Source organism: Hemitrygon akajei, chromosome 16 (assembly GCF_048418815.1).
Source record: "Hemitrygon akajei chromosome 16, sHemAka1.3, whole genome shotgun sequence".
In the NCBI taxonomy this organism is placed as follows: Eukaryota; Metazoa; Chordata; class Chondrichthyes; order Myliobatiformes; family Dasyatidae; genus Hemitrygon; species Hemitrygon akajei.
Window position 1 is genome coordinate 9,148,860 of NC_133139.1, and position 13,543 is coordinate 9,162,402.

General features: G+C 46.3%; 1 protein-coding gene across 1 annotated transcript in view; it reads left to right on the forward strand.

Annotated features, from left to right (window-relative positions):
• Positions 1-13,096, forward strand: part of LOC140740316 (inactive tyrosine-protein kinase PEAK1) — a 100,607-nt gene extending 87,511 nt beyond the window's left edge. Inside the window, exons 4-5 of the mRNA XM_073069470.1 lie at positions 8,797-9,909; positions 12,607-13,096. Of these exons, the coding sequence (XP_072925571.1) occupies positions 8,797-9,909; positions 12,607-12,690 (1,197 nt within the window). The 3' untranslated portion in view covers positions 12,691-13,096. The remainder of the gene's footprint in view (positions 1-8,796; positions 9,910-12,606) is intronic.
• The last annotated feature ends 447 nt before the right edge of the window (positions 13,097-13,543 follow it).

Below are 13,543 nucleotides of genomic sequence, written 5' to 3' on the forward strand. Positions count from 1 at the left end.
TTATTTTATAATCCATATTCAGCAAAGAAGTAGGCCTATATGATGTTGGTTTTAAAGGATCTCTATCTTTTTTTGGCAATACTATTAGGATCGCTGTCGAAAAAGATTGTGGAAGTTTATGTGTTCTTTCCGCTTGATATATTAACTCCATAAAGGGAGGTATTCATAAATCTTTAAATTTTTTATAAAATTCAGGCAGAAAACCGTCTTCTCCTGGAGATTTATTACTCTGGAGTGATCCTAAAGCTTCTTCAACCTCTTTTAATGTAAAGGGCATATCTAATCCTTTCTGTTCTTCAGAATTCAATTTTGGAAGAGTTATTTGTGATTAAAAAAAATTCTATCTCAGCAAACTCATTTTGTGATTCTGATTGATATAATTCGGAGTAAAATTTTTTTAAAGTTTCATTAATTTCTAAAGGTTTATAAGTACTTGATGCACCATCAATAACTCTCGGAGATGTGAGGCGAGAGATGGGCTTTTATTAGCTGGAAGAGAGCACTATCAGCAGCAAGAGACCTTCACACAACATCCTGGAGACTGAGGGAGGAGCAGTGCCTCCAATCGCCTTTATACAGGGGTCTGTGGGAGGAGCCACAGGAGCAGTCAGCAGGGGGGGCGTGTCCAGACAGGTATATGTAGTTCACCACAGTAATTTTATTTGCACCTGTTCTAATTGCATTTATTGTTTTGGAAGCCTGCTCTGTTTTCAACTGCCAAGCAAGAATCTTGTGTGATCTTTCACCTAATTCGTAATATCTCTGTTTAGTTCTCATAATTACTTTTTCTGTTCGATATGTCTGGAGTGTATTATATTGTAGCTTCTTATTGACAAGTTGTCTTCGTTTTTCTTCTGTCATATATCTTTGGGATTCTTTTTCTAATTTTGTAACCTTTTTTTCTAATTGATCTATTTCTACCATATATTCCTTCTTAAATTTAGAAGTATAACTTATTATCTGACCCCTCAAATATGCTTTCATCGCTTCCCATAATATAAATTTATCAACTGAATATGAGTTTATATCCAAAAAAAATTGGATCTGTTTTTTCATAAAATCACAAAAATCTTGACGTTTTAATAAAATTGAATTAAATCTCCATCTGTAAATCAATTCCGCCTTATCCATCATTATCATTGTCATTATCAAGGGGGAATGATCTGACAGTATTCTCGCTTTATATTCCACACTTTTCACTCTATCCTGAATATTCATTGATAATAGGAAAAAATCAATCCTTGAATAAGTTTTATGTCTATTTGAATAAAATGAATAATCTCTTTCTCTTGGATTAATTCTTCTCCATATATCAATCAAATTTAAGTCTTTCATCAATGATAAAGTTAGCTTTATTACTTTTGATTTTGTAATAGCCTTAGTTGACCTATCTAGAACTGGGTCTAAACAAAAGTTAAAATCTCCACCTATTAATATTTTATCATGTGCGTCGGCCAAATTCTTATGCTCTTAAAGCTAAATCTTTAACAAGGCATTTAGCTACCTGTCACTTCCCTTTACCTGGCTCAGTGTCATATTTTGCCTGATAATGTTCCTGTGAAGAACATTGGGACATTTTCCTTCATTAATTATTGTATAATTGCTTGCCGATATCTTTTTTCTATTTTCCTTATATCTGCTGATCTTGTCGTGAAAATACCTGGTCCTATCAAAGGCAGAAGTACAGCTCTAAATGTTTAACTTTGGTCTAAATTATCAGTAAACTAGCTTTCAAAACTAGTAAACTGTTCCGAAAAAATCACACCTGCTCTTTCATCTCTTCTCTCCACCATCCAGGGATTCAAATACTCCTCCTGGTTGCCAAAGCAATTGATTGTAGAAGGCTTTGGTCCTCTATTAGTCACAGGACTGAGTTCAAGAGCTGTAAGATAACGTTACAGCTCTAGAAAATTTTGGCTAGACCACAATTGGAGTATTGTGTTCAGTTCTGGCTGCCTCATTTTAAGAAGGATGTGGAAGTTTTAGAGAGGGTGCAGAGGAGATTTATCAAGAATTTGCCTGGACTAGAGAATATGTTTTATGAGGATAAGTTGAACGAGCTAAAACTTTTCTTTCTGGAGCCAAAAAGGATGAGAGTTGACTTGATAGAGGTGTAGAAGACAATTAAAAGGCATAGATTAAGTAGATAGCCAGAGACTTTTTTTCCCAGAGCGGAAATGACTAATACGAGGAAGCATAATTTTAAAGTGATTAGAGGAAAGTATCGGGGGATGTCGGAGCTAAACTTTTTACACAGAGAGTGGTGAATGCAAGGAATGCCCTAATGGTAGAGGCAGATACATCGAGGATATTTAAGAAGCTCTGAGATAGGCACATGGATAATGGGAAAATGGTGAGCTGTGTAGGCGGGAGTGGTTAGATTGATCATAGTGTAGATTAAAACGTCGTGGGTGAAGGGCCTGTACTGCGCTGTAGCGTTCTGTGTTCTATGTTCATTGTACCGTAGTCAGTGTTGACAGTGTGATCTCTTTCATTCAAAAAACAAACATTTTCATATATCTCACCCACCTGGCCTCATCTATCACCTTCTACACTCCTTCCCCCCCCCCCCACCTAATTATTCTGGTAACTTCCCCTTTCCTTTTCGGTCCTGATGAAGGGTCTCGACCTGAAATGTCAGCTGTTTATTCATTTCCATAGATGCTGCCTGACCTGCCGAGTTCCACCAGTGTTTTGTGTGTGTTGCTCTGGATTTCCAGCCTCTGCAGAATTCCTTGTGTTTCTATTCGAGGGGGAATTTGACCTGCTCTGATTACACATTCTCTCGCTCTCATGCTCTCAAAGCTACCTCGATAGCATATTTTTGATCACCTCCCATGCAAATTATGTTGTGCACCCGTTGTCTTGGACAGCGGTCAGCATTATGTGGTGTGTTCTATTGTTATACCAACCAAAACTATTTTGTGGGAGTGACTGCATTCAGTAAAAAGATATTCTATTGCAACACACACAAAATGCTAGAGGAACTTCAGGGAGAATCTATGGAGGGGAATAAATAGTTGATGTTTTGGGCCAAGACCCTTCATCAGGACTGTTTATTCTGTTTATTCCCCTTGGTTCAAGTTCACCTTTGTGGTCTTAATCATTAAATAGATCCTTTATGTAACATAAGGCAGTACAAGCTAGGGGGTAGATTCCTAACTAGCATTTTAGCATCAGTTAATAAGTATTATTAACCAAGACAGTTAATAAATTACCTATAGGTTGTCTCAGCTCATTATTCCTGTCCATAGATGCTGTCTGGCCTGTTGAGTTCCTCTAGCATTTTGTGTGTGTTACTTGAATTTCTGGCATCTGCAGAAAACTCTATATCCCTGGTAGAAGGTACACCATAGCATCAAAGATACTATTCTGCTACGGGAAAATGGGCGAATTATCTGATTTTCACAGTTACTGTATATTCTGAATTGCGAAGTCTCCTCCCAGCAGTAAGACCATCATTTTGCAATTGGCATTAGGAAATTAGCAAACATTTGTTCCAATGCAAGAGATTCTGTAGATGGAGGAAATTCAAAGTAACACACACGAAGTGCTGGAGGAACTCAGCAGGTCAGGATGTATCTATGGAAAAGAGTAAAGAGTGGACGTTTCAGTCTGAGACCCTTCCTCAGGATTTCTCATCCAGACCTTTTGACAACACAAAAAACCTAAAAGTTGAATGGTCTTATGGTTCTGAAATCTACGGAAAGTTGTAAACTCTATAATCGGTACTAGCCTACATAGTCTCCAAGACATCTTCAAGGAGCGGTGCCTCAGAAAGGTAGCTTCCATTAAGGACCCCCATCACCTCTTCTCTCCACTTCTCTTCTCATTGATAACATCAAGAAGGAGGTACATAAGACTGAAGGCACACACTCAGGAGCATTCAGGAACAGCTTCTTCCCCTCTGCCATCCGACTTCTAAATGGACCATGAATCCATGAACACTCACTTTCTTTAATGATTTCTGTTTTTGCACTACTTTTACTGTAACTATTTAATAGGCATCCGTTAGTCTCGAGAGACCATGGATTTGCGCCTTGGAAAGTTTCCAGGTTGTATGGGAGACCAGCAGTTGCCCATGCTGCAAGTCTCCCCTCTCCACGCCACCACTGTTGTCCAAGGGAAGGGCAAGGGCAGATACAGCTTGGCACCAGTGTCATCGCAGAGCGATGTGTGGTTAAGTGCCTTGCTCAAGGACACAACACGCTGCCTTAGCTGAGGCTCAAACTAGCGACCTTCAGATCACTAGACCAACGCCTTAACCACTTGGCCACGCCAAGTTACTTGCTGTAATTAATTTATTTTTTTCTGCATTTATCTTGGTATTGCATTGTACTGCAGCCACAAAGTTAATAAATTTCACAACATATGCCGGTGATATTAGACCTGATTTCTGATTCTGGTTTTGAATCCTCAGATATCTATGTATATGTAGTGGTTTGGGAGGGTTTAAACTAATTTTCAAGGGGGATGGGACCCAGAGCGATAGAGCAGTGAAAGAAGTGCATGGAGAAAAGCCAGATCTAACATATAGAGAGGCTTTGATGAAAAAGAAGCAGAATAAAGGGCGTAAGGGTAGTAAGGTAGAAGGGCTAAAGTGTGTGTACTTCAATACAAGAAGCATCAGGAACAAAGGTGATGAACTGAGAGCTTGGATACATACATGGAATTATGATGTAGTGGCCATTACGGAGACTTGGCTGGCACCAGGGCAGGAATGGATTCTCAATATTCCTGGATTTCAGTGCTTTAAAAGGGAAAGAGAGGGGGGAAAAGGGGAGGAGGGGTGGCATTACTAGTCAGGGATACTATTACAGCTGCAGAAAGGGTGGATAATGTAGTAGGATCCTCTTTTGAGTTAGTATGGGTGGAAGTCAGGAACAGGAAGGGAGCAGTTACTCTACTGGAGGTATTCTATAGGCCCCCTGGTAGTAGCAGAGATACCGAGGAGCAGACTGGGAGGCAGATTTTGGAAAGGTGCAAGAATAACAGGTTTGTTATCATGGGTGACTTTAACTTCCCTAATATTGATTGGCACTTATTTAGTTCCAAGGGTTTAGATGGGGCAGAGTTTGTTAAGTGTGTCCAGGATGGATTCCTGTCACGGTATGTTGACAGGCTGACTAGGGGGAATGCCACACTAGATCTAGTATTAGGTAACGAACAGGGACAGGTCACAGATCTGTCAGTGGGTGAGCATCTGGGAGACAGTGATCACCACTCCCTGGCCTTTAGCATTATCATGGAAAAGGATAGAATCAGAGAGGGCAGGAAAATTTTTAATTGGGGAAGGACAAATTATGAGGCTATAAGGCTGGAACTTGCCGGTGTGAATTGGGATAACGTTTTTGCAGGGAAATGTACTATGGACATGTGGTCGATGTTTAAGGATCTCTTGCAAGATGTTAAGGATAAATTTGTCTCGGTGAGGAAGATAAAGAATGGTAGGGTGAAGGAACCATGGGTGACAAGTGAAATGGAAAATCTAGTCAGGTGGAAGAAGGCAGCATACATGAGGTTTAGGAAGCAAGAATCAGATGGGTCTATTGAGGAATATAAGGTAACAAGAAAGGAGCTTAAGAAGGGGCTGAGAAGAGCAAGAAGGGGGCATGAGAAGGCCTTGGAGAGTAGGGTAAAGGAAAACCCCAAGGCATTCTTCAATTATGTGAAGAACAAAAGGATGACAGGAGTGAAGGTAGGACCGATTAGAGATAAAAGTGGGAAGTTGTGCCTGGAGGCTGTGGAAGTGAGCGAGGTCCTCAATGAATACTTCTCTTCAGTATTCACCAATGAGAGGGAACTTGATGATGGTGAGGACAATATGAGTGAGGTTGATGTTCTGGAGCATGTTGATATTAAGGGAGAGGAGGTGTTGGAGTTGTTAAAATACATTAGGATGGATAAGTTCCCGGGGCCTGACGGAATATTCCCCAGGCTGCTCCACGAGGCAAGGGAAGAGATTGCTGAGCCTCTGGCTAGGATCTTTATCTCCTCGTTGTCCACAGAAATGGTACTGGAGGATTGGAGGGAGGCAAATGTTGTCCCCTTGTTCAAAAAAGGTAGTGGGGATAGTCCAGGTAATTATAGACCAGTGAGCCTTACGTCTGTGGTGGGAAAGCTGTTGGAAAAGATTCTTAGAGATAGGATCTATGGGCATTTAGAGAATCATGGTCTGATCAGGGACAGTCAGCATGGCTTTGTGAAGGGCAGATCGTGCCTAACAAGCCTGATAGAGTTATTTGAGGACGTGACCAGGCACATAGATGAGGGTAGTGTAGTAGATGTGATCTACATGGATTTTAGTAAGGCATTTGACAAGGTTCCACATGGTAGGTTTATTCAGAAAGTCAGAAGGCATGGGATCCAGGGAAATCTGACCAGGTGGATTCAGAATCGGCTTGCCTGCAGAAAGCAGAGGGTCGTGGTGGAGGGAGTACATTCAGATTGGAGGGTTGTGACTAGTGGTGACCCACAAGGATCTGTTCTGGGACCTCTACTTTTCGTGATTTTTATTAACGACCTGGATGTGGGGGTAGAAGGGTGGGTTGGCAAGTTTGCAGACGACACAAAGGTTGGTGGTGTTGTAGATAGTGTAGAGGATTGTCGAAGATTGCAGAGAGACGTTGATAGGATGCAGAAGTGGGCTGAGCAGTGGCAGATGGAGTTCAACCTGGAGAAGTGTGAGGTGGTACACTTTGGAAGGACAAACTCCAAGGCAGAGTACAAAGTAAATGGCAGGATACTTGGTAGTGTGGAGGAGCAGAGGGATCTGGGGGTACATGTCCACAGATCCCTGAAAGTTGCCTCACAGGTAGATAGGGTAGTTAAGAAAGCTTATGGGGTGTTAGCTTTCATAAGTCGAGGGATACAGTTTAAGAGACGCGATGTAATGATGCAGCTCTATAAAACTCTAGTTAGGCCACACTTGGAGTACTGTGTCCAGTTCTGGTCACCTCACTATAGGAAGGATGTGGAAGCATTGGAAAGGGCACAGAGGAGATTTACCAGGATGCTGCCTGGTTTAGAGAGTATGCATTATGATCAGAGATTAAGGGAGCTAGGGCTTTACTCTTTGGAGAGAAGGAGGATGAGAGGAGACATGATAGAGGTGTACAAGATATTAAGAGGAATAGACAGAGTGGACAGCCAGCGCCTCTTCCCCAGGGCACCACTGCTCAGTACAAGAGGAGATGGCTTTAAATTAAGGGGAGGGTAGTTCAAGGGGGATATTAGAGGAAGGTTTTTCACTCAGAGAGTGGTTGGTGTGTGGAATGCACTGCCTGAGTCAGTGGTGGAGGCAGACACACTAGTGAAGTTTAAGAGACTGCTAGACAGGTATATGGAGGAATTTAAGGTGGGGGGTTATATGTGAGGCAGGGTTTGAGGGTCAGCACAACATTGTGGGCCGAAGGGCCTGTAATATGCTGTACTATTCTATGTTCTATGTTTTAAATCTTAATTAATGCAATTAACTTTCAAATAGACAATAAATATATTGCCTTGTTTCTATAGAGTACTGTGCAACAGTCTTAGGCACATATATATTTAACAATGTTGCCTAAGACTTTTGCACAGTACTGAATTTGTCAACATGGAGTGGAGAGTGAGTTTATAGATCTGGCGGGAGCAAAGGATGTTGAGAATGGTGAGGGTGTGGGACGGGTGGCAGAGAAGGAGTGCCAGGGGTGGGGGGGGGGGGGGGGGGGTTTGGTAAGGGTGCAGACACCCGAGACACCAAGCAAGGTCATTTAATTCCAAACAATTGGTTTACTGCTCATTATGAAATGTCTCCCTGGTGCTTCCCACTCCCTCTCCTCTCCCTTCCCCTTCTCCCAACAATGATTCCCCTCTCCCTGCCCCCTTCCCTCTCTCAGTCCACAATAGAGACTCATATCAGAATCAGGTTTATCATCACTCACATAGGCCATGATTTTTATTGCAGCAGCAGTACAGTGCAATGCATAAAATTACTGCAAGACTGTGCAGGTCTTAGACACCCCAGCTACATATATGTGTGTGCCTAAGAGTTTTGCACAGTCCTATAGACGTATCACAAGTGTACTTCATTCAATTTGGAGCACTATACCTGAGTTCTTCCAAGACATTTTCATCTTCTTGTTACTCTGAAATTAAACGCAATTTCAAAACATGCTGCCTGCTTTTATACACTCAGTGGTCATTTTATTAGGTGCCTCCTGTACCAAACTAAAGTGACCACTTTGTGTATGCTCATGGTCTTCTGCTACTATGGCCCATCCTCTTCAAGGTCCAATGTGTTGTGCATTCGAAGATGTTCTTCTGCACACCACTGTTGTAACGTGTGGTTATTTGAGTTACTGTCACCTTCCTGTCAGCTTGAACCAATTTGGCCATTCTCCTCTGACCTCTTTCATTAACAAGGCATTTTCACCCACAGAACTGCCACTCACTGGATTTTTTGTCGTTTTATGCACCACTCTCTGTAAACTCTAGAGACTGTTGTGCATGAAAATCCTTAGAGATCAGCAGTATCTTAGATACTCAAACCACCCCATCTGGCACCAACAATCATTCCACTGGCAAAGTTACTTAGATCACGTTTCTTCCCCATTCTATTGTTTGGTCTGAACCACAATTGAACCTCTTGACCATGTCTGCAAGCTTTTATGCATTGAGTTGCTGCCACATGATTGGCTGATTAGATATTTACAATAAAGGGCATGTGTATTGGTGTACCTAATAAAGTGGCCATTGAATGTAGATGTATGTTTTTCATAGTCTGATTACACTCTTTCTTATTTTTATCAATTACAGGTCTCCAAAACTCTGAACGAAGAATCTCCGGAGATGGAACCAAGTGGTCTCTCAGTACAGAAAAGTCTCCCTGTCCACTTCAATGTGCAACAGGTGCGAGGAAACTTTGTGGCCACAATTCCAACAAACCTCTCACCCGCAGAAGATGCAGCCAAACACAGCAACGCTTCAGAGACAGAAGTAGCTAACGACGAGCCCAGCGCTTCGACCGAAAACACTGAGGCTAAACCAGAGAGCAACGTGAATAGTAGGTGCCAGCACGTGATCATCATGCAGGAGACCCCCCACCAAACCATGGCCGACTTTGTGGACGAGTCGGCATCCATTCATGAGTCCCAGGCAGACGTTTACGAACGCCACATATGCCTCCTCCTTCTGCAGCTGTGCCTCGGGTTGGAGCACCTGAAAAGCCATGGCGTTACACATTGTGACCTCCGCCTGGAAAACCTGCTGCTGGTCGGGGGGGCAGGCCAGACATCTGACCCAGGAAGCCAAGCGCAGAGTGGCAGCTTCCACCTACCGCAGCTTATTATCAGCAATTTTTCCAAAGCAAAACAGAAGAGTGCTGCGGCTGACCAAAGGCTGCACCCCGACCAAGCCCGTCTGGCTCCTGAGATGTCCTCATCGCAGTACAAGATGGTGGACGAATTCCAGCTGGGCATCCTCATCTATGAGGTCCTTCACATGTCAAATCCCTTCGAGAACATGGTACGGCAGCAAGGAGACCACGAGTACAGTACAAGTGACCTGCCTCAGATCCGTCCGTTATCCACCTACTCCGAGGGGCTCCAGCACCTCGCCCACCTGCTCCTGCGCGCCGACCCCAACAAGAGAATCCACATCCGTCAGGCCAAGGGCATCTTACAAGCCTTGCTGTGGGGTCCGTGCAGTAAGGTGTTCAGCGTGCACACTGGCCTCAAAGACCCACCAAATGTGCTGAAGAACTGGCTGGACGTGAAACGCATCCTGCTGGCATTGAAGTTCAGCGAGGGCTTTTGCGACGAGCAGAAACGGGTGACGTTGGAAGACTGGCTTTGCTGTCAGTACTTTGCCCTCACTTCTCCCGAATCAGTGTATCAGGCAGTGGAAGAACTTGAGATTCTATTGGAAGAGGCATGCTGAATAAGGAAATTAACCCTTCCTGACTAACACAGTTTTAACCCCATACACTAGACTTCCTTTCATTCTTACATTGGATGGTTTCAGATTACACTGTTATGGATAAAGGATTTAGATTAAGCTTTGTTTGCTCACCATTGTCTGATAAAAATGATAAATTTGAGTGATGTACTTTAATCGATTCAGTAGTAGTGGGAGCCCTGAGGATTTAACGACCACCTTGTGTGATTCTGAAGCATCAGATCAGCAAAGAAGCAGGGTTCACTAAGTCAGGTTGAGCTTCGAGTCCCTTGAGGCCCTGCATTGGTCAGGGCTGGCCATGGGTGCTGCGTCCCAGGTGTCTATGTGATACGCAAGCCAGGGCAGTACGATATGTGGAGCGAGCTGTTGCCCACGCAGCAATCTCCCCCTCTCCACTCAGCTGATGAGCCCAAAGCAACGGCAGAGCCAAAACTATCTGGCAGCACCGGCATCGCAGGATTGCCATTCAGTGTTGAACTCAACGTAGGACTGCCTTAGGGACTCCGGCTCCGGATTCTTCCTCAGGGTTTACTCCCGAAGCCTTCCCCGTGAGTGGGTACAGCCGCAAGGCAGTGGAAGTTTGAGATCAGAGTTTTCCTTCTAGATGAGCTGCCAACCATGGCTGTCGAACCCCATCTGCCTGTAACCCACCTTTGCCCCTTCCCATGTTAGTAAAAACCCCGCCGGGATTGGTAGCTAAACCACACGTGACAGCCAGGAGCTGGGCTGGTTGTCAGAGGCTGCTTGAGACGCACGCCATTGGGAGAATTTAATAGGTGGTGGGAGCTTATCCCCGCTACCTCTGATGCACCATCAATAACTCTCGGAGACGTGAGTTAAGGTAGGCTTTTATTGGCTGGAAGAAAGCACAAGCAGCAAGCGACCACCACACTACATCCTGGAGACTGAGGGAGGAGCAGTGCCTCCAATCGCCTTTATACAGGGGTCTGTGGGAGGAGCCACGGTCTGTAGTGTGGCCTTCCACACTGTGGCATTCTCCCTCTCCACCTGTCCATTTCCCCGGGGATTATAACTCGTGGTCTGACTAGTAGCAATGCCCCTAGCCAGCAGGTACTGGCGCAGCTCGTCACTCATAAAGGAGGACCCTCTATCACTGTGGATATAGCAGGGATATCTGAACAGAGTGAACAGCTGGCGCAGGGCTTTTATGACGGACGTGGTAGTGGTGTCGGGGCAGGGGATGGCAAAGGGGAACCGCAAGTACTCGTCGATAATGTTGAGAAAGTAGGCATTGCGGTCGGTGGAGGAAAGGGGGCCCTTAAAGTCAACACTCAATCGCTCAAAGGGGCGGGTGGCCTTGATAAGTTGCGCCTTTTCAGGATGGTAGAAGTGCGGTTTGCACTCAGCGCAGACTTGGCAGTCCCTGGTCATCGTCCTGATGTCCTCAAGGGAGTAAGGCAGGTTCCGGGCTTTCACAAATGGTAAAATCGGGTGACCCCCGGGTGGCAAAGATCTGCATGGAGGGCGTATAGCTGGTCGAGCTGTGCGCTGGCACACGCTCTCCGGGATAGGGCATCAGGGGGCTCATTGAGCCTTCCAGGCCGGTACAGGATATCATAGTTGTAGGTGGAGAGTTCTATTCTCCACCGCAAAATTTTACCATTTTTGATTTTGCCCCGCTGTTGGTTGCTGAACATGAACGCAACTGAGCGCTGGTCGGTCAGCAAGGTGAACCTTTTGCCAGCGAGATAGTGCCTCCAGTGCCTAATAGCTTCCACTATGGCCTGGGCTTCTTTCTCCACCGCGGAGTGCCGAATTTCAGGGCCTTGAAGGGTACGAGAGAAGAATGCTACTGGCCTGCCTGCCTGATTGAGGGTAGCAGCCAGCGCGAAGTCAGAGGCGTCACTCTCTACTTGGAAGGGAATGGTCTCGTCCACCGCGTGCATCGTTGCTTTGGCAATGTCCCCTTTAATGCAGCTGAAGGCCGCGCAGGCCTCGGCAGAGAGGGGAAAAGTGGTAGACTTGACCGGGGGTGGGCCTTGTCTGCGTAATGGGGGACCCATTGGGTGTAATAGGAAAAGAAGCCCAGGCACCGTCTGAGGGCTTTGAGAGTGGTGGGAAGAGGGAGTTCTAACAGGGGGCGCATACGGTCGGGATCAGAGCCAATGACCCCGTTCTCCACGACATACCTGAGGATAGCGAGTCGGGTGGTTCCGAACACACACTTGTCACTGTTATAAGTAAGGTTCAGGGCTTTGGCCACTTGGAAAAATCGTTGGAGGTTGGTGTTGTGATCCGACCAGTCGTGACCACAGATAGTGATGTTATCCAGATAGGGAAATGTGGCCTTCAGTTGGCACTGGTCCACCATCCAGACCATTTCCCTCTGGAAGACAGAGACACCATTCGTGACACCGAAGGGGACTCACAGGAAGTGATAGAGGGTCCTCCTTTATGAGTGACGAGCTGCGCCAGTACCTGCTGGCTAGGGGCATTGCTACTAGTAGGACCATGAGCTATAATCCCCGGGGAAATGGACAGGTGGAGAGGGAGAATGCCACAGTGTGGAAGGCCACAATTTTAGCCCTTAAGTCAAAGGGGTTGCCGTTCTCTCTATGGCAGGAGGTCCTCCCCGAGGTACTCCATCCGCTCTCTGTTATGTACGTCCACCAATGCCACCCCTCATGAGCGCCTCTTTTCTTTTCCCAGGAAGTCTGCCACTGGGACCACCCTACCGGCTTGGCTGACGTCCCCAGGGCCGGTGCTGCTCCAGAAACATGCGAGGAGCAATAAATACTCCCCGCTGGTCGAGAGGGTTCACCTACTACATGTGAACCCCCAGTATGCCTACATGGTCTTACCTGATGGGCGGGAGGACACGGTCTCCGTCCGCGACCTGGCGCCCGCAGGAGCAGCAGACCACTACCCTGAACACTCCACGGTAACTATGAACCCTGTACTCGAGGTGACACCGCGCACACCGAGCCCTACAAAGACTCCTCAGGACACTCCCATACCGGGCGCCTCGCACACGCGTGAGGGATCACTGACGCCTAGTGGGCTGATACCTCCAGTCAGGCCGGAACCAGCACAACCACCGTCTCCGGTGCAATCACAGCCGGTGCTACGTAGATCGCAGCGACAGATTCGACCACCTGATAGACTTAACCTGTAAATATACTTGTAAGAAACTTCGCCCCATGGGGACTCTCTTTTAAAACAAAGGGGGGGGGGGGTGAATGTGGTGAACTACATATACCTGTCTGGACGCGCCCCCCCCGCTGACTGCTCCTGTGCCTCCAATCGCCTTTATACAGGGGTCTGTGGGAGGAGCCACAGGAGCTGTCAGCGGGGGGGTCTGTGGGAGGAGCCACAGGAGCTGTCAGCAGGGGGGGGGGGGGTCTGTGGGAGGAGCCACAGGAGCAGTCAGCAGGGGGTCTGTGGGAGGAGCCACAGGAGCAGTCAGCAGGGGGTCTGTGGGAGGAGCCACAGGAGCAGTCAGCAGGGGTTTGTGGGAGGAGCCACAGGAGCAGTCAGCAGGGGTCTGTGGGAGGAGCCACAGGAGCAGTCAGCGGGGGTCTGTGGGAGGAGCCACAGGAGCAGTCAGCAGGGGGTCTGTGGGAGGAGCCACAGGAGCAGTCAGCAG